The following is a 22624-nucleotide window of genomic DNA, read 5'->3' as shown; positions in this document are numbered from 1 at the left end:
GTATGTAATATAATACTTGATTTGAAACCTACGTTTCACCTGCATCTAACGACGATACGTAGCAGCAGCGGCAACATTAACAATAAATTCTACTGTACAGACTACTGTACGAATCTTTGATTTGTACATAAAATCTGCCACTAGGATCCTGCACTAGGACTCTATCAGGACTGGCCACCGGGAAAAGACGAGCCACGCAACTTTTCCAAGCGTAGCTGTACATTAGTCCACGTAGCGATCACGTCACATAAAAGTTATTGCGATACAATGACCATGCCCATAAATGATTCAAACGAGCGCGGAATTGTCAGAGTTATGTGACATTGTTCGACCGCTCGGACGACGAGGATACGTGCCCCCTCCTACTACCTTTCCCTTCACAGAACAAAGGGCTCTCTGACACGCAAAATTGACCAAACGAAAAGAGAGTAAAAAAGGGATGTGACTGGAAAGAGAATGAACGTGTACGAGCGGAGAGCAGCGCTGCGCACGAGAACGGCAGAGACCGAGAGGAACGACGACGACGACGACGACGACGACGACGACGACGACGACGACGACGACGAGAGAAGAAGGGGACGGCGGAGAAGGAAAACGAGGGAGCGAAAAGGAGGGTCTCCAAGATGTCGTGACAGTGAGGGGTCGGATATATCGTTCCACGAGCCACTGCAACAGATATAACGGGCACGACGGGCCAGAGAGTTGCCGACGCGAGACCCGGGCGATGAAGGTGAATTATACATTACGCAGAACACAATCGCCCCTCTCGACCCCTTCACCGGCCCTTCCCGAAAACCGCCCCTACGGTTTCCGCCAACTGCCCGTACAAATGCCGACACTCGAATACCTCCACTGTCGCTCAGCCTGTCGTTCGTCGTTTGCCAAAGTGCGAGTGTCTTCGATCCCCGGGAAAATCAGAGATCACGCTGGACTCACTGCTTGACTTGCTCCGTCTACTCGTTGCACAGTCAATGGCACTGTATTTGCATCTCGATTAAACGTTCCGTGCAGCATCCAGCACCAAGCATCCTTGACATTCGACATCGGAGAATCGAATCTTGCGATCTTCTAATTCTCTCGAACGTTTACAACCGATCGATTTCTCCTTCTTGCCGACGAAATCTGGACAATATATCTTGATGTACGTCCAGTGTGTCCTTGAGTTTATATTTAACTAAAGACGTAGGAAGAGTTGACGCGACAAGGACCATGGTACTTTGTATTTTTACGAGAGTGTTAATGGCGTCGAAAGACCCTCTCGCCTCAACGAGAATCTACCCTCGCTTCTTCGCTCGTCTCGTAATTGAAAAAATATGAACTTTTTTGTCGCCGCAGGAGAGCACTTTGTTCCACCCTCGTTGCCTACCGCTGTCTTAGTTGGCACGTTATTATAAAACATAGGCGAGGAATTAACACCGGGTTTTCGTCGCGAGAGGAGAAAATTGATTTAAACTCGGATTTACGAATCATCCTTACGAAAGATCTATCAAGATCTCCACTGCGATGTCTTTATTGGCAAACTGAAGCAAGTGTCGCAACAGGGTTCTTCCCTACGAGAACGAAGAAGGAAGGAATAACAAACAGGAAGAATATTTTTGCAGGTTGAAATAATAATAATTTTTCCGAAAAAATTATTGACATCTGCTATTTATTTTTTCACGAAGAATAATCTTGTTGGGGTTTTTACCGAGCTTTATAGCGGCCACTCTATATAAATCAATGATTGTTTTAATAGATTTTGTTTTACAAACAGTTAAAAATGAATGGCTCTGCGCGAATCAAGTTTCACGGATGGAAACAAATGGCAGAATTTTCTAACTCGAAGGGTTTTTCTCTTCGCGCACAGGTATATAAATGACAAGGATGACGTCACAGGAAGAACGCATGCGGGCAATAGATCTCGAGTGACGATTAAGGATGCAGTGTTCGGTAAACTTACGAGGCAATTTTTCCAGCGAGGCGTATAAGGCGTTCTAAAGCGTTACCTTACGCCTGTACGATTACCGCGAATTGTTAACGTTAATCCGCGCGAGCCCAATTGCCGTGGCGGTTGGAAGACGTACCGTACCAACCACCGTAGTAAAAACAAGAGCTCGTCTCCGCTAATCAAAGTGTTTGCCTTCGCTTAATCCTAGCTTAGCGGAGACTTAAATATTCCTTGTAAACTCCCGGCCAACGTCGGGGATTACTAAATGGGAGCAGCGAAGGGTCTTGTCTTCGACTTAGCTGGAAAGTGCCAAGCTTGACTGTAATAGGATAAGACCGGAGAGGAGTTTTCTCGTCGACGACGGTGTATGCCTCAAAGCGTATAATGTATCGACGGGAAAACCTCCACCTTTACGTTAGTCGTTTCTCTCTCGCGAGTGTCTCTCTCCGTCGCGGCTTAGGGGAGGGCGTCAAGCCCGTCGTTCTCGCGCGGTTTTTTGGTTTCAATTGTTGCATTTTAGATTCGCGAGTGACGAATTTAACGCCGTTTACGCTTGATTCGTCCGTCTCGAGTCAACGCATCGTTTCTCGTCGAGCGAATTTTGTCGTCTAGAGCGTCGCGCGTACATGTGTAACGCGTTTGCTCGTGCATGTATATGCGCCTCTACCTCTACCCTACATCTACCTGTAAACCACTAGTACGCGCGTTTATCCATTGTTGCGCGGCGTACACGGCTCGCCGCCTCGTTCTTCTTCAGGCAGTCGCTAGGTAGTCGCGTCGTGACGCCGAAGCAACGCACGCGTTAAGAGAACCGGAGAAGTATGCATGTTTTGAGAGCGGTATTATATCGAGCATAAAGAGCGACCGTGTCCCAAGAGGATGCAGCATGTGTACGTGCTCGTATGCCTTATTCGACCCCCAACTTGGAACGAGAATCCCCTTCTCTCGGCGACCCTCTCGATCCACCCTACTTTTGCCACACGCGTCTCCCTTGGTGTCTATGTGCCATCATACTCTGCTACTCGCGCGCTCTCTCTCTCTCTCTCGTCGAACAGGTTGATAATCTCCGTATAATGCAAAAACTCGTACCGTCGCCCTCTATTGTCGGTTCAACCCTCCTGTGCTTTTCTAACCGCTTCAAATCGTTCCCCATCTCACTTCATCCTTAATTCCTACGCTCTCGTCTTATTAACGCGTTTTTTCTTTTCTTTTTTCAATCTCTAGCTCTAGATAACCAGGACACGATAATTTGTTGTCATTGTCGTTGGAAGCGCTACAATCTGCACGATGAAAAGTACGAAACTACGAAGGCACCGGCTTACAATCGTCGATCGATACAGCGACAAATATTCGGTCTCGATGAAACTCGTCGAAAGATTCTATTCGGCAATGATAGTCAAATAACGAAACGCTTCCGATTCGTGCAGGTTGCAAACTGGTGATCTTTATGTTAATATAATATTAAAATAATAAGTTGTTAATACGATCGTTGCGGGGAAAAAATAAAAGTCCGATTCGATCGCACGACGCGATCGAGTGGCGTTACACGTGACAAAGTTCGCAGTTGTAAAGTACGTGCTGAAATAAAACAGCAACGTCGCAACGGTCGGATACTCGGATGCTCTACGCGTATAAAACTCGCAGGAATAGAAAATGGTCAAACGAGGCGGCGTCGGTTTACCCAGGGAATTACTACCAGGGCCAGGCAGCCAATACTCTTAAAACATTAATGCGTTTCTTTTCTAGGTAGTGACGTGACATTAGAAGAAGGAAAACTACGTTGCTCGGTCTCTGGAAGTTGACTGCGGTAGCGCCACAACCTGTGGGTTGGCCGTGTTATCCGCGGTGCTGGTGTATATCGAATATACTACCGCGGGGGTGATCCGTTTGGTCGTCGCGGACTCGCAGTCATGATTCTTTTTCCAAGTTCCAAAGACGGCGTCCTTTCGTTTTACCTGTCTCTCCTCGAGTCCTCGCGTGGGATCCCTCTCGACTTGCACTCGTCTTCTTGGTTCGATCTTGGCCGATCGTCTCTCTCTCTCTCTGCACAATTGAGTACCTCGCTTTGATTCTCGTCGACGAACGCTGGAAATTCCTATTGACCTCCGTCTCTGCTAGCCCCGTTATCACGTTCAATTAGTCGAGAGTAACAAATTATCGACTCCGTGTGGTCTCTCTGCGCCGTTTCTCTGCACCGTGCATCATGCTCTCTCGTGAATCCAACGGATGATATCGCATCTCGCCGTTTTCGGACGTTTTCGGTCGAGCTGTCGGAAAAGTATCTATTGACGCAGAACACCTTATATATAATATGTATATATATGAGTATGTATATATATGAATCTGTGGGAAAGTTAAGAAGAAGACCGAGCATAACGGGGTACTGCGTGACAGTGTCTCCTAAATATTCAAGCGGGGCAGGTAGCTAAAACTTGGCAGCTTTATCTCGGCATTACTCGAAAATTTATTCATATATAATGAACGGCTGAATAATGCAGGAGGTTAACCCCTTGTTCTGCGCCTACAAAGCCTACGCGAGGAAACTGGGAACTCGGAATATTGCGAGGAGGAGATGGAAGAGTAAGAAGTAACAAACGCGGTACCAGATTATATTTAACAGCCCGGATGGGGTCTTCAGATTGGGGGAGAAATGTATTTTCCATGGAATTATCTGGGGGGGATATACAGTAGAATTAAGTGTACCATATTTGATTATTACCCTTTTAATCTGACTGCATGCTTCAGACCGGATGTTTCCTCTCGTAACAGATATCCGCGTAATTCTGGCTTTGATTGATTTGACTACACGTTACCGGATCCTCCGGAAGCAAATCTACTTGCGCGTGATCGTGATTATTGGCAGAATATTGTTAAAAAGTATCGAATGAAATTTTGAGTAAAGCAACGTTGGCGTACCGCGTAGGGTATACCGCGTTTAAAGGAACATGTCAAGCATATGGGGCCTCCAGACACGTGTATTTGCATGCATATATTTTACGTGTATCTCTGAATGCGTATATAATATTCTCTCAATCTTCTTATACAGGGATTATTACGACGTATATATATACATATATACATGTCCTCCACACAGAGGGTATTTTATAGATTCAGTCGGACAAGCGTATCAGGAAAATGCTTCGTATCTGACATTATATACTATTAAATCCATAATAGAATAGAAAAGGGCGCCGAAATAAATCCGTTTCCGATACTCTTTGTAATTTGAGATGATCGGCTTGGCCGTGTGGGACTCTGGCTACTCTGATGCGTGTCACCAGGAAGCAGCGCTGATCTGCGATGTGATCTGGGTGGGTGAAAAAGGTTGCGAGAAAAATCCAGTTGAAATGGATTACGGAGAAGAAGACGTAAAAGGACAATGTCCTTCTCGAAAAAAACGAGCGTCACTTTGTGACGGCGGTGCTCCATTGAAACCGCAGATTTACACCAAACAACGAACGTGCATAGCCGATAAAGAATATTTAATGAGTCCTTGATGACAAATGTGAGAAACGAGCAGCAAGTAAATCAGGTGAAAGCAAATCACATACACGCACCAGAGCGTAAAAGCTTTAGATTGATTAAGTGTATGTCGAAGAAAAGAGCGCCGAATAATGCACACTTTCGACATAATGATGGTACCGGTGTGTGTGCGCGTGTGGTTCATCCTGCACTATATAGGAACTTCAGATATAATGGTTGGAGCGGAGTGTGGGGAAGAGGGGTTGGAGAGATCGGGCGTAGTGCTTGCTAATGGAGGCGCATTGCTCCCGTCAAATATACGTCTACTTATCAGCTTAATACTCACGCACGTAAAACAGCAGAAATAGCGGACGCAAAAAAGAGCGCACAATGTGCGTTAATATAGGAGGAGACTGGTGCGTTGCGAGTACTTTTGCTGCGAAATACGAACTTGCCAACTTACCGTGGGTAAATTATTCTTTTAGTTGTACCAAGTCGTTTGGGATAACCAGCATGTATCGAATTAAAGCGAGATTCAGATTGCATTTAGCTATTTAGGGACGAAATGAAATTCACTCACGTACATCCTAATCAAATGAGGACACGACAGAAAATACTTTTCCTAATGATTAAATTCTCTTTTTCTCTATTTGAAATAAGAAAAGACGCATACGGCTAAAGGGAAAGTTTTAACGTCTCATCCTTATTAGAATAATTTTGCAATAAAAAACAAAATGGAACGCATATGAAAAGACATTTTCTAAATTGTACAGTATATTCATTCCGCGAAAATTTGTATCTCTCATCGTTAAATTGAGGGATCTCTGATTGAGGGACGCACTGTCGTTTGCGAATTGACCTTTTATCATTGATTTGACAACTCGATAATCCATCAGCATAGTCGAAACCTTCGAGATCGCGAATATACGAGTGAGAAAAAACGGTTTGGACATTAGAGAGAAAGAGAAATTGTTGGGAGAGGAACGCGGATGCTGCGTGCTTCTCCATTTTGTCTTAGCGCGGTGTATGCGGTTGCTAGGCAACAGCCCTTACGCTCCATTCATATATAATTCAACAGCCAATGCGGGCCACGCGGGCCCGCACCCTCGCTCAGTCATTCGGCTTCGCGCTGCTCGAAAACGGCGGCTGAAACAGTGGCACAGTGCTTATAGAGCGCCAGCCCCTTTGCATCGCGTGCACGCATATTCCGTGGCCGGCTACTTCTTTCCCCTTTTTCTCCCGCAGAGCGATCCTCGCGATTCCACCACCGAGCCGCGCCACCCCCCGCCACGCGCTTTTCTCTCGCCGTTAGCTCACGAGTAGATCATCGTAGAGCTGCCGATGAGAGGAGCCGGCAATCTCTTTGCGATCCGAGGACCAATCCACATTTATCAAAAAATTGCTCGAGTTCCTCATTTACAAAGCCAATCTCTCAAATCACGAATCGCTTTCACGAAATGTCCGAGTCGAAAGAGTCGAGAATGACTCAATTAATTATTTTATTAAATGAAATTGGCCTAAATTCGTAGATCGAAAAGATGAGAGTGGTAAAATGAAATAAAAAGGCACTAATGTCGAATAATCTAATTATTCTAATGTTAAACAAACTCATGAAACAAAAGGAGATAAAGGCTTGTTTTGACCGATTGACGTTTACAAGATAATAAATTGATGGCTTAGCGTTGTAATTCGTAGCAATTTTGACGTGACAATCGACGGCTTAATAACATTGAATATCGTAGTAGGTTACGGTTTCCGTCATAGCGCACTGTGTGCGTTATATGGCGTTAAATTTACAAAATTCCCGAGTAAAAATCTGCACTGTAAGCACATTTACCTTCATGCGCGTGATACCACCAGCCTTTGATACTTTGCGAAAAATGTCGAGATAAAATACGTTGGTTTTTCGTTGGTTTGTTGCTGATCAGAAGGGCGCAGCGATAATCGATGTAACGAATCGATGTGCGGTTGATGAAATGCGAAAAACAGAAAGAAACATTTGGATCTGCATAGCTGACTTGTTTGAATTTCCGTATAACCATTCGCTGCGAACGTGGTTTCTACGCGAATGTTGTTTCTGCGCCCGTGGTGTCTCTTGAACCTCGTAAATAGATAGGTACTTATGCTCACGCCGCCAGCTCCGCAAAAACACATGCGCATGTAAACGTATTCCGTCTCCTTTTTCCTCACCATCTACGTTTTGCCGTTTCTCTGTCTCTTTTTCGCTGGCTGCTCTTTCCTGACCCTTATTTTTCTCCTCCTTTACTTCTTCTCCGCTGGCCGAGCGTTATTTTATTTAGCACTCGCCCTCCTTTCGCGCACGGTCTTCAATTTTTCGTCCGTTTGTGGCCGCGAGTATATCTCGAACTTGTCCGGCATCGGGGTGAACATAAACGAACGATCAATAATGAAGGAGCAAAAGCCGAGGCTCGACGCCGTAAATCAGAAACGTTTGTCCCTTGGATTTGTGGTCTCAAAGAGCTTCGAGATCGCAGATCTCGTGACCGGAACAACGTGATATTATTCCGATCCGAGTAACCAGGATGCTGCCACACACACGGAGAGAGCAACGTACGCGCTATCTATTAATAATGTAATGCGTGCGCGTGTGCGCAAAACTTTTGCAAAATGTAATAATTATTACATTTCCGACAACTTGAAACCCAAACGGGTTTCCGTTGCCGACTCTCCGATCAATAACCGTCAACTACAATTTAGCAACCTCTTTGTAATCGTAATCATCATATATAAGTGCATTCAATCGATGCGTCAAACAGATTTTTATTTATTCGGAGAATTATTGGTAATGATACTTCTCTCTCTCCACAGCGCTCACATGGAAGTGACATGACCGCGTGTGTCGAAAAGGACTTTAATCCGAGCGTCAACAGAGGCATTACCGCGCATCGATAGCCTCTCTCTGTCTCGCTCTCGCAGAGGCCCATCCCTTCATATTCCCACCTCAGTTCCCTTTAACCCCGACCATTGGCTACGGGTATGGAGCCTAGCGAGCGAAGCGAGGAGTTGGCGTCCCCAGCTCGCTCGCCTCATGCGATATTCATGGTTCATTATCATAGCGAATCATGGCCCATCAGCTCTTGATTGTCCGCCAGCGTTGTTAGTCCTAACTAATGCGACTGCGGTGACCACGATGGCGAGGATGGCCGGAATGTTGTATTAGAGGATAAGCGTCATCTTCACGATTACACCCGGCACTGCGCGGTTTCGCCATGACCGCCACTACTACGTCACGCGTGTGAATCTTTGCTTCAAGCATCTTTTCCAATTACGATTAAACGATGCGACAAATGAGAGACGCTCGATATATGTATTGTTATAAATTATAGCCAAAACTCTGTGTTTATGCGTGATAATTTGTTGCTGTTTGTACTTTTGCTTAAACTCGCGTACAGGTACACAGGTACATGTAACTTGGGGAAAATGCACCGCATGAAAACTGAATTTTTTAAAGCACTGCGTTAATTTAGCATTTTTAATGTCCGCGTATTTGTGTTCGTTGGGATGATATGGTCAGAACTCAGAGAAATAAAAGTAACGAAGAAAGATGTTGCATTTTTAACGAGAATGTTGCAACGAAATCTTCGTGGGAGGCTAGAATACGTAGCGCGTCTATTCGCATGTACCCAATCCTAGGATAAATATTAATAACAATCTCATAACGTCGCGTCGTCGTATCGTTTGACAAGAATAATAGAAACGTGAACGAAATTCAAGAAAAAGATAATGACTAATTTAATCTTTCCGACATTACGTTCCGACGTACTTAATCTCTAAAAGGAAACTTTGTTGTTCGTTCCATCGATAAGTCGAATATCCTGTCGGATCAATGATTTTCAGAAAAAAACCTGCATCGTTCTCGCAAACGAGAGAAACCGTTTTGCATACATCGTCGCTGATGTACCGTGTGAAGTCGTTTGATTAGACAGCCTAACTAAGTTGGCACGCCGGGCGAACGGCAAACGGCCTTTTCCTCTCTGCCTCCCATCACTGCACCTTGACTCCTGCTCGACCACAGTTTCGCATTAAGTATTCACGTTGACCCCAATTTGCGTGCAAGGAGTGTTCTAGGAAACGGAGAGCGCGATGGTATGCAGATCCGGAAGAAGACTTTTGCGCGAAACCTTCCCGGAGAATCACTTTTATCTATTGTCAAAGTGACGATCGAGATGGATATCAAAAATGGCGTACCTCATTATTGGATCCGCAATGTGATATTGTCATCTCATCTCGCATATTTCCAAGCAAAAGATATCGATAAATGTACAACCGTTTTTTTACATTATTAAAAAGGAAAAGAAAAAAAAACTGCTTCAATTCAGGACGAAGGGGTAGCTCGTCCCGCGAGCTCGTTCCCATTAGAGATGTCTTTCGAGTGCTACCACTAGTAGATCGAGTGGGATCAGCTCGTAAAATCCCAGCGCTTTCGCACCCTCTCCGATCGGACACGGTCGACCTGAAACTCGCGCGAAAGCTCCGTAAAAGCGGTGATGTTTCTTAAGACGAAACATTGAAAATGTTACGCTCGCGGCTCCATTGACGCACGTATGTACGCGTCACAGCTAATTGTCGATGCAAGCTCCGGTGAATCGGACGACATTTCCACGTGCAAGCGTTGGCGAAACGGCAACTCGCAAAACCACCCATCGTCGAATTCGCCCTCCGATAGCGTGTCCCAGAAATACGAAAATCAAGTCTCGCCGTGCAGCTTGATTTCGATCGCAGGTAGACACAGACACAGACACACACGCGAGATGTGACAAGCACGAGAGCCGGGGGTATGTACAGCCAATCAGTGGTTTTTCCTAGACTGGCTGTCATTCAGTCAGCCAAGTGGAAGGACAGGAACGGCTTGTGGTTCGGCTTTCGCATTATTCATTATGCAGCTCACAACACGCCGTCACCTGCCACCGCAGTCCTGCATACACAGTCAAGAGTCGGGATTGACCACACACGTGCGCTACACGCGCGTACAGGTGCAGCAAGGTTGAAGCCTACGATAAAAATAACTGCGTCTCCACAGCCGATTCATTGCACTATCACTTGGAGAATTGTACAAGTTGCGACAACGATCTATTGCATCGTAAACGCGCGCGTTCAATGCTTTCTCGTCACATCCGTCATCATTACCACCGCGTGTTACTCACGGACGGAAGATGACACCGTAAACTTAGTCTCGGGGTCAAAAACGCAGCTCTGCTCGTTCCTTGACTGACGGCACCCCCATTCATACGGGCAATATGTTTATACTAGACTGATAATGAATTCATGCTGTGCGTAGGGCAAGCTACTTGTGAACAGGTTGCGAGAGCATTACGGATCGGCTCGCACAGATGCTCTTTTGTCGGCAGATGAGTGAGAGCCCAAGGGATAACGCTGGATGATATCAGATCTGTCGGATCGATATAAGAATCAGGGGAATCGAGGCACAGCGACACACGTGCTACACACACGCACGCGCGCACACACCCTCGTGTGTACGTGGTACGCAGCCGGGAAATCCCACGGGTCCCGATGGGAAACCATCCACGGGGCTTAATGACAATTCTGGCTATTCTATATCGCTCAAACGCTCGTTTGCGCTCGTTTCTCGTGTACGATCTCATTGGTACTCGAGTGTGTATATCCACGAAATGGTAACGTTCACGATCAAAGCGCTCGTGAAAATATGCAAATTCTACAATTACGTTTCGTCGGTGAACGACATTGCTGCAGAAATGTACACGAGCTTTAAAGAAGATTCGGGAAACAAGGAATACGGTTTTGCTACATGCACTACAGAACGCAGGTTTATTAATCTTTCAAGTCGCCCCTATTTGAAGATCAAAGTTTTGTTTAATCCGCAAGTTGTAACACGTGAGAAAATTCGGGAAAACTCCGTCTCTGACTGGATGCCGAGCAGCCGAGTGACGTCGACTCGTTGTTGGTTGTTATCTCGTTCTACGGAGTCTCGTAGCGGCAGAGTTTGGAACCAAGTTTTTTTACTCGCCAGCAGGGTTGCTATTCTACAGGCGCTGACACTTATCGAGCGAGTTGCAGAGCTGCGGACGTTGAGTTAAACCCGGCTAGGTAGTTTCGAACATTCTGACAGATGTCGCCACAGCCCCGTGTTTGCGCGCAAATTATCGAGAGTTCATTCCACGAAACTCCGCTACGAGTCCTCGTTGTTTTTGACAGAAAAATAAGATAGTAACCTGATTTAACGGCGGATCGCGGAGTACGAGGGGGAAGGAGTGGTTTTATTTTCAAATGATACGAATTCACGTAGGATCAAAGCGGGCTTTATTTTCGCATAGGACGGCTCAACTCTGTGAATCGCGGAAATTTTTATTGCCAAGGTAGTACATTCGATTTAATTCACGGATAGATCTGAAACGATATTGAAAAGAAGAGAATTTACGGGAACTAGTCGAACTCGACTATCATTCTTTCTCATTTTCTCTCTTTCTTGAAAATATCTATTTTATTTCAAGTGCTAAGAAATTGGTGCGACGACAACGAATATATCCCGTACATTATTGCGGTGTCGACAAAGAGAAATAAAGTGCGATCGAGAGAAAGAGGAAGAGGCAGACGAGACGTGGACGAGCGTGATCTCGAGTTGTCACGAGACATTGAGAGCGATATCGCCCGATTTCGATTGAACCGAGTCTTCCTCTCGGCAGGCCGACAGCTCTGCGACAGCTCTGCGACAGCTCTGTGGAGAGGATGGATCCTCTCGAAAGGGACAAACAAGAGCCGGCGAAACAGGGCGTAGGCCGTGGAAGTCGCGCGTGGTTACAGCACGACAGCAAAGAACTCAGGCGACCTCATGCTGCATCCAGTAATCATTCTAGCGCAGGTTAGTTGACAACAACTGCAAATTTCCTGAGAATCAAGGCACTGTCAAGATACTTTTTGTATGTACATAGGATCCGTTTCCTCATTAAATGCCGACAGTCTGGAAGAGAAAAAGTCCTTGTTGTCACCACAAGCGGCAGAATTTGTCCCAAGATACATACAACAGTTACAGTCTTCATCACAGATCCCGGTAAGCGATTCGCGTTACAGCGTCGAATGAAATATTGTCAAACTATACGATCGCATTGATAACTCTCTCGATCTAACGGTTTGTCCATAGCAATTCACGATTCCAAAGAGCTCTGTACAAGATCGAATCAGAATCGCTCGTGAAACACCACCAAATGTATATGTTTCTCAAATCCTAATGGAAAATCACGTTTGCCAAGATGCCGCTCAGCAATACAACGCGCAACAACACTCGGAGATTGCAAATTACGATCATTACGACGACTACAATAGTGAAAGCCAAGATTATTGGGACAACAACAAGGTAACACGACTGTGCTCTTTTCACCATAGGAGATTGTCCTACGTGTCGTTAATATTTTCATTGGAAAAAGGAGGGGAACGAAGAAGAAGAAGCTTACAATTACGAGATTTTTAAACATTTGGAAAGTATCATCAAGACTTTAATCATGAGTCCTGCTGAATTTACTATCTTGGTCCCGCCATTCGTGAACAGACTTAGATTGGACGAAAATGTGCGTTGCCAGCAAGTTATAGCAACCGTAATGGAATCGGTAAAGGAACAAAAATTGATTTTTTATCAACGAGAATCAACGAACGTGCACACTGACTCCAGTTGACGATCGGTGTGTCGTATAGACTATCGTTATCCTTGATTGCAGGCTATGACTGAAAGTAATTTTTTATACAATGGAGCCCGGTTCTGCAAGTATCTCGATACTAGCGCAAAAACGGTCACAGATAGAGTGATGTACAGGGAGATGTTGTATTATCAGTAAGTCCAAATGTTTCATCTGAAAATGATTTCGAGTCGTCGACTTGTTATCGTCATTAACGATATATTGTTACGGATTGTTAGATGTAAGCTTAAGACTCGATTACAAGAACTGAATTGGCAGAACGAGGGTCAACGCGACCAAAAGAAGTGCAATGGACTGATACTGTTTTTATCCGAGTTGGTCGCTCAGATGGATGAACCTTACGCTTTTCTTATAGGAGAACTTTTGGTACGGTTTATCAGTAAAGTATTGCTAAAACCAGCGTCAAACTCGGTAAAACATATATGCCAAGCGCTCAAGGTAAGTCACATCCCACGAATGATTACACGGTGATCCTTCTTGAGTCTCGGATTCATCCGACTGCACGTATCGCAGCTGGCAGGCCGTATATTGGAAAAGGACGAGCACAGGAAAGAAGAAATGGAAAATATGATGCGTGCATTAACGGAACTGGTGAATAATGGACAAGTTGACACGCATGTAGGCAATATGGTAAACAGTGTCCACGAATTACGGAAGGATTGGGGAAGAAGTGCTAGGTGTACCTCCTCTGAGACGAATAACGTATCGTCGAGTGACGTTCAACAACAGTCGGAGCAACCAAGCGCATCCACACGTGATTTCTCTGAAACGGGCATTGCACTAGCCCGTCAAGTAGACCACTCGCTCAATCTACCAGTAATGTACGGTCCTGATGGCGAAATTTTATCCGCGGAAGAAAGTCAGTTTCTTCAAGATCACATAAGGGTAGAGCCAGATGATCAAGAGTAAGTTTGAATGAAAGTGAAATTTTCATATACGCTATCACGAGATATTAATGGTATTGCTGCGATATTGCTATATTATATTAATATATTATATTAATATATTATATTAATATATTGTTGTAATTGCACAGAACGTCTGAAGACACTTCTGTGGACGACAATTACGACGACGAAATTGCAACTGCTTATGAAGAGTTTTTAAAAGACAAGTCGAAATAAAAGACCAAGGCAAACTGGGATATCTATGGACTATAATCTCATACGGACAATGTGACAATGTGTAGTGGTTCAAATATCTCGCTATATATAAATATGTAATCTTTTTATTTAATTTCATAGTAATTATGATACGCATAGTACTTTGCACCCTATGCAATATCACTATCACTAATAATTTCATTGTTTTAAAATTGGATTCAGCGACGCAAAGCAATGACGCTACGAGAGTTAAATACGAGGATATTTCCACTAAAAGAGATAAAATATATTTATTATGTACGTAGTCTCTATGCGAATACCATTAGAGCGAACAGAGCAAACACACGCAAACGCGAGTAATTTTCAACTTGTCATGTTCGTCATGTATAGACACGATAGCAATAACGAGATTACATACAGCGTGTGTATAGCATATATGATATATATGTGGCACGTGGCACGTGATCTATCAGAAACGACTGAAACGAGATACCTTGCACTGAATAACTTGCACTTGAAGATACAGTCATGCTTATGTAAATTTCCATTTTACAGCCATTTTACAAGAAGGAATCTTAAGATTCATTTTTTCAGCTTTCGCCATGTCTTTATAACTTTCTGATACTGTCATTAAGTTGGATGCTTGGAGAGATATCTCTAGAATCTTTTTCAAGGTATATTCTGTTTGACATATATTTAAATTTGAAGAATTATTTGGCTATTTCGTTTTCTGATGGATCATCATGTATATAGATAAATGTTCCGTATGATTGCTACTATATATTTTGTTTTATTTAAACATATATATATATATATATATATATGCGCGTGCGTGTATTTAAACAGTTTCTTAAATACATAATGTCGATTTTATAATACTTGTTTGTACATTTAATTTTGCAAGCATACGTAACGCTGAGCTACTGAGATTCTGAAGCAACATTTCTTCACGAAATTACTTTGAAATAGTCTCCCTTTTTGGAATAAATCAGCGTTCATCAAGATTGACATTAATGAGCATCAATGAAAGAATTTAAACACGCAAATAAATGTCTTTGAAATTAAGATACGAATCATAACACATATAATAAAACGGAGATGATTACTAAACAATGATATCGACTCATTATCTCAGCATTTTATTCACAACATTTGCATATGTGACGCACGTCTCTAGCCTACTTTGTCCACTTTGTGCATTCTCGATCAGCGCGATTACAAATTTTACAAAATGTGACGACTAAGAAGCTGTTGAGCAGAGAAAGAACATACCGTATCATATTTGCAGTCAAGCGTTAAATTCATGCTACAGTTTACTCGAATCACGTCGCGTAGCTAGCATCAAACACACACGCATAGAGGTCCATCTTTGGCGCGCAAGCGGATTCATCGGAGTCGTACGACTCCAAATAGGAAGCTGCAGCGTGATTACTCATGCCTGTTTGGAGTGACGTATTGTGTTGTCAGCGTATATGGAATGTCGTATGCCAAGAAATTGCGAGTCAAAGAGGAAGATCCACTTTGTGGCACACCAACATACGTTTTTTCAGAAATTTCAAATTATACGTTTATGGCCGTGCATACAAACGCGTTATAAATATGTAAGCGAAGTTGATCGAGCACCTTGAGAAATAATCAGGGTCGTGCGTAGGCGATTTCAAGTGGGAAATTTGAAGGTCGTGCATGGTGGGATCAAATTGTCCTTCCGCACCTTCATCATCTCCGTGATCGACGAGTAAATCAGTTAGTCGCGGCTCTACCGCAGTAAGGTTGCAAGTGGTATAAGAGAAGGTGAATTGTTTTATTGTTTAATATTGTATAACAAAATGACAATTTCGAGTCTGGAATAATGCAACTACAGCACGATTTGCCTATTTTTTATACAAAGAAACGAGGTATTTGTTGCAAGAAAAATATGTTTGTAACGCAAGTCGACTCGTGCTGTTATTGTACATCTTTATTCTTAGTATTTGGATTTTCCTTTACATCTTAAAGTTGCATTAATTCCTCCTTCGTCTTTATCGTCAGGATCATTATTACCGTCGCGTCGCGTCGGAAAGATCGAGTCAAGTCACAAGGGAAAATGCGTTATTCGCGAGGTGCAATCTTACTCTTGCCTCTGTTGGTCGTAGTGGTCAACGGTAGTCGATACATACAATCGCGAATAATCGCATCTGGTAAGTCCTGTTTTCCCATTACGCAAAACTGAAACGTTTAATGTGAATCATTCTCGATTTATGCACGCGTTATTATGTACGCAGGCGGCTGCGACAGTTATGCGACATGCGGAGTGAACGCGAGATGTACAATGAGCGAAGGACGGCCGGTATGCTCGTGCTTGAATCTGCATATGGGAGATCCACTCGCGAGATGCGTGCGGGTCGAATGTCTGAGTGAGTGGACCTCCGAATATCACTGTTCTCCCGAGATATCACTAATCCCTCGTCTCAACTAAACTGCAAATTACAAATTACTTATTATTTTTATTTCTCTTTGGCGTTTTAGTTAACGACGACTGTCCGTACAACAGAGTATGCACGAACAACAGATGCGTCGATCCCTGCGTCGGTCTATGTGGTGCGAACGCAAACTGCCAGACGAGAAATCACATAGGTACCTGCGAGTGCTTGCCAGGACACGTTGGCGATCCATTCTCAGGTTGCCACATCGCGGATCCTCGTACGTAAAACTCTGCTTCTCTCTTCAAGAGACAAACGTTTTTCAAGTCTTTGAAGAAAAACGCGTTTGTATGTTGGACCCTCTTGCCTTGATTAAGATATCGGATATCGAATATCGATGTAATGTAGAAGCCGCTTGCAAACCCAGCCCGTGCGGAGAGAATACCCAGTGCGAGGTGATCAATCAAGTACCAGTCTGCACTTGTTTACCGGGCTACAGAGGCTCGCCGTTGGCTGGATGCCGACACGAGTGCGAAAGTGACAGTGAGTGCTCCCATCATCTCGCGTGCTCGTCGTCGTTCAGGTGCGAGAGCCCCTGCAAATGTGGCGAGAACGCGGAATGCCAAGTCGTTAATCATCAAGCAACGTGCAGCTGCCCGAAAGTAAGACGCCTCCGCTTTATCCTTGGAATTACGGCGCGAGAGCGCAAACTGTACGAGACTTAGATTGCCTCTGACGAAATAGACGAAATAGAGTGGTGGGAACGATTTCTCGTTTCAGACATGGCTGGGAAATCCGTACGTCGCGTGTCGACCGGAGTGCACCACCCACTCGGAATGTCCGCTGGGCAAACCCGCCTGCCTCTATCAGAAATGCGTGAATCCGTGCGACGGCGTTTGCGGAGTAAACGCCGACTGCAACCTACGCGGCATCACTCCCGTTTGCAGTTGCCCGAAGCACATGACTGGCAATCCTTTCGTCAGTTGCAGACTGTTTGAACCACGTGAGCAATGATATAATTCCGAATTTCGAAACGAAAGAAAAAGAGGAAAAAGAAAGAAGCTGCTTTAACGACGCTTTACACGTGCTTTCAGGTGACCTCTGCGAACCGAATCCCTGTGGTACGAATGCGATTTGTACTCCGGGCCACGACAATACCGGTAAAGAGAGACCGGTCTGTACATGTCCCACCGGTTACATCGGCAACGCTTTGGTGGGTTGCCAGCGCGGCGAGTGTTTCACCGACAACGAATGCCCGGACAATCGAGCGTGCATCGACTTTACGTGCAGGAACCCGTGTACCGGTCGCGAGTGCGGCCCGAGTGCCACGTGCACGCCCCGACATCACATAGCGGTCTGCACGTGTCCGCAAGGGACCAGAGGCGACGCCCTGTACACCTGTAATCCAATCGAGAGCAAATCGGTATACAATTACGGACGTGCCTATCGTTACCGCTACTACTAGTCAACGAAACCAATTTCGCTTTTAAGGCTACTCGACTCGACCTTTCAATTTCTCAACTTTCCACGTTTCACGCTAATTTACATGCTGTATTTACATGCTGTATTTACATATTGTATTTACACTTAATATTTCCGCACATTTCTGCGAAAAACGATTTCTGCGCGTGAAACGTATCGCTTATTTTTTACGCGAGTGGTAACAACGAAGCCGTAAACCGTACTATCTTTTGCTCTAATGCTGCTCCTTCCATTCGTAGCAAAGTTCGACATCTCTTTACAAGCTGCGACTGGTCGCGCGTCTCGTTCTTTTAGATTGTCTTGATAACGGAAATAAATACACGTAACAGGACACGTTCTTGCTTGCCCCCTGATCCATCCACTTTTTCTTGCCTATCCTCGTTTCACGTGTGCAAATCTTTTTGCCAGATTATATATATATATTACTTGAAAAGAAGAAATCCAAATTATTTATAATTATGCGTTGCACACACAACAACTGAAACAATCATTTTTATTGAATAAATAAATCTAACGTTACGCGTTTAGTGTGTAGATGTAGCGTAAATCAATTATTGCAAAACTAGGTGAGTTCCTTAGAGAAAAGTCACTTGTCCTAATGTTACTATTAAAAAATAAATAATTACAATCTTTCTTGTATTACAATTACCCTGGCAGTAAAATCTGTTGAGGGGAGAGATTGCGAAATATCTGCTACAAATCTCGTCGATGCTTGTCATGCAACATTGTTCGATCGACAGAATGCTGACAGAAATCTAGCAATCCATCAGCAAAATATCACTATAATCGGTGGCAGCGTCTGTCCGATGCGTTTTAACAGCAGATCGTTTAACAGTAGCAGATTGTTTATAAAAACTGAGAGAAATCTACAGTGTTTATTTACGTTTACATTACGTTTGGCAGATTTAACTTGATTCTGGCCATGTAACGTTATGTCCACAAGCTTCAATAAATAGCATCAATATGATGACAATATCTGCTGTCAGTCTGCTCTGACAGTACGCCGAATTTGTGCTTATTAAATGTATCGTGATTGCTAGGTGAGTCGCGTACAATCACGCTACATATTGATCGCTATAATTAGTGGCAGCACCGTTATATGATTTTTAACCAGAAGGCTTCAGTTGCTTCAACTGCTACGAATGGCTAATTTACAAGTACATTCGGAACTCTCTATATTGTTACGGTTATTTCGCTTCTCATAACAATATCAATAGGATATGTTAGCTTAATAAATAATATCAAAACTAATTATACATTCGCTTTGATCGCGTGACTACCATTTCGACATGTATGCACAAAATAAAAATTATATTGTACAAAAATGATTGTAGGATCTCGTTACAACGACGAAAATATGACGACGTACATGTACATCTGGTATCTGGTGTAGGTAAAAACAACAACAAATTTACATGAGAAAACAAAAATAGAGGAAATATATATAACAATAGTGGAGAAATAAATAACAAAGAGAGAAGCGATGATATAATTGAAATCAGCGATTAATTATGCGCTGCTCTTTTGCCATTCATATAGCCTATCCACCTTTCAGCTGTCGTGATAAAAATAGGATCGTTATCTATGGAATTGAGAAGAAGAAGTTGATTGACGTGAGTAGAATGATAATCCCACCTAGCCAAGTTTGGCGCCGTCTTTAACGTAAAATGACGCAAATCGTACGTAGTACCTGAACCAGTATCGTACAACGTTAACATATTCTTTAGCGATGTCATACCCTGATTGAAGAGTCTGGATGCTTCCTCCGCGTCTTTACCCGTTGCTATACTCTTCAAGTCGTACAGGCCAATAAGCGAATAAATGAAGCCATTTAATATAAAAGAAGAAGGAGTCGTAGGATATTCCTCGTACCAAACATATTTGCCTAAGAACAGCGCAGCTACACCTCCTTTAATCGAGGACAGTCTGAAGGGTCGCAAGCTCCTAATAGCGGCTTGTAAGTATTTTGCCTCCCCGGAATGGTAATACGCGCGCGCTAATACCGATATCGCGTGACCCTGACCCATGCTCGAGTACCTGCAAACATAAATTTCTCCTTTCAGAATTTGCAATCTGCGGATCGGCTTTTGAAGATACCATACATATATATATATATATATTTTTTGCTACAAAATAAACGTACCACCCAGGTTCGAGGACAGCCATTCCAGGTGCTACTTTTCTTCTGACTGGATTCGGCCAACCACCCGAGGTGATGTTTTGATTAGCGACGAACCATCTCGCTGCATCATAAAATTGTTCCATATGTTCACTGGTTGATAATGTCATATTGTCGATCATACCAGAACCGTACAAAGTAATCCGTACTACCTGCAATAGTGGCGATTCGCTTATAAATCATTTGAATGTTACATTCATTAGATTGGATATTGGACATTGGAGAGATAAAATATCCACGACCACCACGTGTGTGGTTACCTTTAATTTCGATCGAGGTAACTTCTTTCTGCTCTTGTCATTCAAATAAAGACCTTTTTGTAAGTCAACTACAAGATCTCTAGTCAGACGTCTCCACTGATGACTAACTTGGCCGATTCCATAATACACGTGATCGTTATAATTATGTAACACCGTATTGCTCGTAACATAGTGAAGATAATACGTCTCTTTCTTTTCTCTCGACTGCAGCGTGATCGTGATACTTCCATTGTCTTTGATATTGAGATCCCATTTCAGGACAAAATCCAACACGTGATCCAATTGTAAAGAAATCCCAGAGCTACTGGTTTCGGGCGTCGCAAATTTCAAAACGTAACTATTAACTTGCTCGTCGTATACCCTAGTGATAATTGATCCCTGAGGAACGTTCCAATTCTGTTTAACTTTATCCGAGTCCTCGATTAATTTTCTATGTGGTTCTGGCTCAGTTAAATTTTTGCTATAATGCGATAATCCAAATTGAGCGATCTGCGTGGGATAATAATATCCTTGGCTTTCCCACTGTGTCGATATCGGTACACCATCGATGCCACTGATACACTTGACTCTATCCCTCACTTCGACGTTGTAATTTTCAAAGGTCATAAATACACCACGTGGATCATATTTTCCCTTGGGATTCACTATTTTCGAATAGCTGTGCAACCATTCGAATCTTTCCAGGCCATCGTAAGTAGCTAATTTTCCATAAATCTGCAACACGTGCAACGTTGTACAAAACAAATTATTATGAATGCAACGTCGACGACTACAATACTTTGTTTTCACTGACCTCAAAGTACTTGTGGATGAATGAGAACGGTACGTATACTTCGTCGCCTTCTTTACGACACCCTATCGAATAATCACCGTTTATATGACAGTCTATTTCCTGATATCCCAATTCTGTACTTGCACGATCCTGTGGGATAATCCATGTATATAATAAAACGTGTTACAAGCACGAGATAACGCTTTCTAACTCGCAACATGATGAACATTTGCTTTATTTGCTTTACCTTATGCTGATACTTTGTCTTCCAATCTGCAGTATGGAACAATAAGCTGCTTCCACAATTATTCCACGAGGTGAATAAGGAACTCAATGTTGCGACAACCAATATAAGCAAGATTGTTTTGAAGTTCAATCGCATCATTATACTAAACCTATCAATACCAAACATCGTATCTCTTCATAAACATATGCATCGCTATATATTCTAACTGGGCCATGTAATAGCAGCTGTCCTACGTAGATAGCTACTAGCCAAGTGATTTCAGCGTGCTTATTAACTCGAGGTCGCTGTAAACTTACTGCGAGTGAACGTCATAAACATTTCATCATTTTGCAATTTTACATCGAACGAGACGACTCAAAAGCAGGATTGTCCCATTTCCACAGCTCATTCCCAACATTGATAACTACAAAGGATTTGCACAAAGGGACATGTGCGGCTATCATTCTTGAATGCAGAATGCATTTGATTGCAATTTTAAGGCATTTATCCATTGAACCTTTCGTTCAAGGCTAAACCTCGTAGATGCACCGAGTGCAACGTACCGAGACAGTATTTCGAAATCGTCATTACCACTGCATATCACTGCAAAGATTACATTAGCGGTTACGATCCACGTGGCACACGTGACGATTTGTCGAAAATCGAGAGAGAGAGAGAGAGAGAGAGAGAGAGAGAGAGAGAGAGAGAGAGAAAAGAAAAAATGTATATCGAGAAAATGTGTATAAACTTTTAGCTGCCATATAATATTCTAACATGTAAAGTAAAAGTCTATACTTTAACTTACATTATTACCTGCAAATTAAAACCTTTCTTGTAATCCACGGTTAAACAGTTCTAGTTTAAATAAAATTTGCTTTTTTGATCCGTCGTTGAGCGTCACTATTTAAAAATAAAATTACTTCTTCTGAGAGATCCGTCATTCAATTGCATCACTCATATCACTCATTTCCCAGTAAAAACACAGTAGAGGCTCGTAGCGGCTCCTTGTTGAACTAAATTTTGAACATTTGAATAAAATGTTCATTGCAGGGGGTCTATTACGTATCTCTTCACGGAGTGAAAATGCGAAAAGTGAGCAAATTCACTAGGTGTTGACCAATTAAAT

At 43.3% G+C, this 22624-nt stretch overlaps 3 protein-coding genes across 5 annotated transcripts; 2 read left to right on the top strand and 1 right to left on the bottom strand.

The window, feature by feature from the left end:
• The first annotated feature begins 11573 nt into the window (after positions 1 to 11573).
• Positions 11574 to 15058, top strand: LOC105275232 (polyadenylate-binding protein-interacting protein 1). The gene is made up of 9 exons (XM_011331937.3): positions 11574 to 11745; positions 11881 to 12248; positions 12319 to 12437; positions 12528 to 12740; positions 12811 to 12990; positions 13099 to 13211; positions 13296 to 13515; positions 13591 to 13982; positions 14114 to 15058. Exons 2-9 carry the CDS (start codon positions 12116 to 12118, stop codon positions 14199 to 14201), a joined length of 1458 nt encoding a protein of 485 aa, XP_011330239.1. The 5' UTR covers positions 11574 to 11745; positions 11881 to 12115; the 3' UTR covers positions 14202 to 15058.
• A 353-nt stretch (positions 15059 to 15411) lies between these two features.
• On the top strand, positions 15412 to 18392 carry LOC105275233 (neurogenic locus notch homolog protein 1). The gene is made up of 7 exons (XM_011331939.3): positions 15412 to 15971; positions 16209 to 16357; positions 16442 to 16573; positions 16686 to 16859; positions 16988 to 17241; positions 17360 to 17582; positions 17674 to 18392. The coding sequence occupies exons 2-7, from the start codon at positions 16264 to 16266 to the stop codon at positions 18042 to 18044; spliced, it is 1248 nt and encodes a 415-aa protein (XP_011330241.1). The 5' UTR covers positions 15412 to 15971; positions 16209 to 16263; the 3' UTR covers positions 18045 to 18392.
• Positions 18393 to 18538: 146 nt separating this feature from the next.
• Positions 18539 to 22557, bottom strand: LOC105275234 (D-glucuronyl C5-epimerase B). Of its 3 annotated transcripts, XM_011331942.3 has the most exons (7): positions 22312 to 22557; positions 21816 to 22101; positions 21520 to 21667; positions 21294 to 21422; positions 20501 to 21214; positions 20205 to 20392; positions 18539 to 20098 (listed from the first exon to the last, which is right to left on the bottom strand). In XM_011331942.3, the coding sequence occupies exons 3-7, from the start codon at positions 21655 to 21657 to the stop codon at positions 19567 to 19569; spliced, it is 1701 nt and encodes a 566-aa protein (XP_011330244.1). In that variant the 5' UTR covers positions 21658 to 21667; positions 21816 to 22101; positions 22312 to 22557; the 3' UTR covers positions 18539 to 19566. The 3 variants fall into 3 exon arrangements, with proteins under 3 accessions (XP_011330244.1, XP_011330243.1, XP_011330242.1); XM_011331941.3 differs by having other exon boundaries at positions 21520 to 22101; positions 22304 to 22557; XM_011331940.3 differs by having other exon boundaries at positions 21520 to 22101.
• Positions 22558 to 22624: the final 67 nt, after the last annotated feature.

Source organism: Ooceraea biroi, chromosome 11, assembly GCF_003672135.1.
Source record: "Ooceraea biroi isolate clonal line C1 chromosome 11, Obir_v5.4, whole genome shotgun sequence".
In the NCBI taxonomy this organism is placed as follows: Eukaryota; Metazoa; Arthropoda; class Insecta; order Hymenoptera; family Formicidae; genus Ooceraea; species Ooceraea biroi.
The sequence above is the reverse complement of the archived record's forward strand: the minus strand, read 5'-3'. Positions and strand labels throughout refer to the sequence as shown.